We start from the raw sequence: 3,750 nt of genomic DNA, 5'->3' as shown, positions 1-3,750 counted from the left end.
GAACACCGTAGAGGCGTTGTCATTGGTGAATTTTCGTTCATACCGATGTCCACTAATCGAAATTTTTACTCGTTCGCATTTTTCGGCATAAAAATAGAATTTCATCGATTGTTCAATGTTCCTTTAATAAGTCTTTAATTATGACCAGATCATTTATTCGTTCGTGCCTTGATTCGGTAAATTTTGTTTCTCTTTTATCTGAGCAAAGCAACCGTGGATAAATAAGCCTGAATGAAATGGTGAACGCTTGCCAAAAAACCGTCTTGTCTGTGTCTCCATTCATTCGCAAAATCCAGTAAATAACAGAATAATAATTGGAATTCAAATGATGCGCCGTTTCCAAATGTTATACAAATTACCTACAGAGATCGTTGAAATACTCGCTCGATGCATTACATACTGTTACATACTTACTTGATGTACCGTAATCTATATCTATGTTTATTGAATTCTGTCCCCTTCGTTGAGTTATTTATTCAGTATACGTGACAGTTTGAAATTGATTAAAATAACAGCTGTCACACAATAATGGAATATTGAGTAAACTCTTGGGATAAAATTCGTCTTCGAAATTTACGATGCGTGATTTAGATTTACCTTTAAATCAACAAAATTTGACGCAAATACTCAACAAATTATCGGAGGATGAGGTTCTTATTTTTATTTTTAAAATTAATAATACGCCTGCTTCAATAAAACTGCATGAAAATATGAGTTTTTTTATATAATGAAATGTTCAAGTATAATTCGCAATTTTTCATGTAACAACTATTTTATTGCAGATTAAAATTGAGACAACTTTGGAGAATGTACTTTCAAGACAATGTCACGTAGAAGCAAAACTACAAAATATAAGCAAGGTATTACCTAATGTTATTGTCATACGAGAGGGCTGTGAAAAGTTTTGCAATATGATTTCACGTACTAATGATCTAGCAGAGAATGTAAGTGCCAAAGTAAGACAACTAGATTTAGCAAGGGTACGTGTGATTTTAATTTTATGTCACTATGTAGCTTACCATGTTAGGTAGCCTGAAATTATTCTTATTTTAATTTACAGAGCAGAGTATATGAATGTCAAAGACGGGTCAATGATATCCTTGATTTGCAATTGTGCAGCGAAGGTGTTGCTATGGCTCTACATAATGAAGATTATGAACAAGGAGCTGCACATGTTCATCGTTACCTATCTATGGATCAACAATTGTTGGAAAGGACAGCTGAAGACATTTCAATGGACCACACAAGTATAAGTAGTTCTCTGATTACTTTACAGCAAGCAGCTTTACAACTCAGAACTGTGGTCACACATAAGTTTGATGAAGCAGTAAAGTCAGAAGATCTTGCTTCTGTTGAAAGATTTTTCAAAATATTTCCTTTATTAGGAATGCATTCTGAAGGGCTAAAGAAATTTTGTAGTTACTTGTGTACAAAGGTAATACTGAGATACATGTCATATCCTTTTCAATTATATGCCAAGCATGTTATCTAATTGTATATTTTTGTTTAGTTACACGAAACAGCACAAAAAAATTTGAAAGCAGCTTTAGAGCTCAAAAGTAGCGACAAGAGAGCATCTGTTATTTTTGCGGACACTATGACATTATTGTTCGAGGGAATCGCTCGTATTGTAGAAATACATCAACCAATAATTGAAACATACTATGGTCCTGGAAGACTATCAATGACAATTTCTATCTTACAGAAAGAATGCGATAGGTAAATCGTTTAAATGTAACTTTAAAAATAATACGAAAAATAATTATTACTATTTATTCTCTGAATAGGCAAGTTAAAAAGATTATTGCAGAATTTATGAAGCATAGATGCATCTCTAAAAAAGTTCAAATGGTAAATGATTATCTTCGGAAACCTAGTTCTGAGAGAGCAGATCCTAAAGAATTTGATTTATTATTGGGAGAAATTACTATAATGCATTCACGAGCAGAATTGTACATTCGCTTCTTGAGAAGAAGAGTTAAAGTAATTAAAATACATAATCTATAATATCCATTTGTTACACTATATTTTAAACAAATAAATAACATGTTTATTGCAGAATGACATAGAAATTAGTACAACAGATGATGTACAGGTCAAAGATTTAACGAATGAATTTGAAAGTATAGTTAATAATTCCGATTTAGCTCGTGGAATGCAAGAACTTCTAGGCGCTTATCTTGCATTAGAAAGATACTTTCTAGAAGAGAGTGTGAATAAAGCATTGGGAATAGATACCTTAGATGAGGATCAACAAACATCCAGTATGGTCGATGACGTTTTCTTCATAGTACAAAAATGTATAAGGTATTGGAATGATACTTGTTACAGATTGCATTAGACGAGAATTTTATTTTAATTTGATTAAAAATACATTTGTACAGGCGGTCTATGTCTAGTTGGAGCATAGATGGTGTCTGTGCGGTAGTGAATATGGCTTGTGGCATATTAGAAGGAGAGTTTGCGAATAGATTAAGAAACCGACTACGACAAGGCTATCCAGCTGGATACTTAGATTTGGCTCAAGCTTATAGTGCTCTTCAAACGAGTATACAACATGGACGTTTACAAACTTCAGACACGGAACTTGCTCGTCTAACATTTTTGGTAAAATTAATTATAGTTCTGAAAATATACTGTATTTAATATATATATATATATTTTTTATTAATTTACATAGGCATACTTAAATAATACCGATGTCAGTATCGAGTACGTTGAGACACTATGTAAAAGTCTCAGTGCTGAAATAGATGCAACGTTTCCTAACATGCAAGACAAAGATAGGGGTAAAATTGACAGTTGTTTATCTGGTTTAAAAGGTGTTATGTCAATTTTACGAGCTGTTACCGATTATGGCTTAGAACAGTTGCGTGTAAGTGCTGTTAAACCAAGAGTCACTCCTTGGGTCGATGCATTTTTATCCGTGGATCATCATGTGAACGAGGTAAAGTATACAATAGGATATTTATGTAGTATATATAATTATAATTAATTGTGAATATTTTTAGGATGATCTATTACGATATGAAACTGAAGAACCTTTTGTACAAACATTAGTCATGAATTTAGAAGGATTACTTCAAAGCTTTAAAGGTAGTTTAACGACGTCTAATTACGATGCCTTGATTGGTCTTCTTACTGCCGAAGTTACGGCTCGTTTAGAAAAAGTTGTATTAAAGTCAACTTTCAACAGAGTACGTATATTTTAACACGTATTTTTTGTTGTTTTGACGCTTAATTTAACTCATTTCTTACTTATTTTTACCTAGGCAGGAGGTCTTATACTTGACAAGGAAATAAGATCATTAGCAAGTTACTTGGCTGCCGCTACTTCGTGGTCTATACGTGATAAGTTTGCACGATTAACACAAATAGCTACTATATTAAGTGTAGAAAAAGTTGAGGAACTGGCCGACTATTGTGGAGCAGATGCAATTGCATGGAGACTAACACCCGCTGAAGTTCGTCGGATAGCTTCCCTAAGAATAGATTTTCGTCCAGAAGATATAAAAAGACTAAAGCTTTAATTTTACTTTAACTCCTTTAATATGTATAAATAATAATGTAATTTATGTAAAGATGATGCTATCATAATGATGTACTGTACAATTGAAATTTCTTGTACGTGAAACGCCTATATAATAAATGGAAAATAAATAATAAACGTGTGTTGTGTTACTTAATTCCCGTAGTATTTAACTGAACAGCGTGAGTGCGAGAGAGAACGCAACGGTGTGCGACAAGGAT

The 3,750-nt window shown here is 32.9% G+C and overlaps 1 protein-coding gene across 2 annotated transcripts; it reads left to right on the top strand.

The window, feature by feature from the left end:
- The first annotated feature begins 65 nt into the window (after nucleotides 1-65).
- Nucleotides 66-3,694, top strand: LOC128893614 (conserved oligomeric Golgi complex subunit 4). Of its 2 annotated transcripts, XM_054154708.1 has the most exons (11): nucleotides 67-650; nucleotides 783-860; nucleotides 937-980; nucleotides 1,061-1,435; nucleotides 1,511-1,719; nucleotides 1,788-1,983; nucleotides 2,060-2,307; nucleotides 2,385-2,607; nucleotides 2,681-2,947; nucleotides 3,012-3,197; nucleotides 3,273-3,693. In XM_054154708.1, exons 2-11 carry the CDS (start codon nucleotides 824-826, stop codon nucleotides 3,528-3,530), a joined length of 2,043 nt encoding a protein of 680 aa, XP_054010683.1. In that variant the 5' UTR covers nucleotides 67-650; nucleotides 783-823; the 3' UTR covers nucleotides 3,531-3,693. The 2 variants fall into 2 exon arrangements, with proteins under 2 accessions (XP_054010682.1, XP_054010683.1); XM_054154707.1 differs by having other exon boundaries at nucleotides 66-650; nucleotides 783-980; nucleotides 3,273-3,694.
- The last annotated feature ends 56 nt before the right edge of the window (nucleotides 3,695-3,750 follow it).

This window comes from Hylaeus anthracinus, unplaced genomic scaffold, assembly GCF_026225885.1.
Source record: "Hylaeus anthracinus isolate JK02 unplaced genomic scaffold, UHH_iyHylAnth1.0_haploid 3, whole genome shotgun sequence".
Classification (NCBI taxonomy): Eukaryota; Metazoa; Arthropoda; class Insecta; order Hymenoptera; family Colletidae; genus Hylaeus; species Hylaeus anthracinus.
Note: the sequence above shows the minus strand (reverse complement) of the source record. Positions and strands in the feature narration are given on the sequence as shown.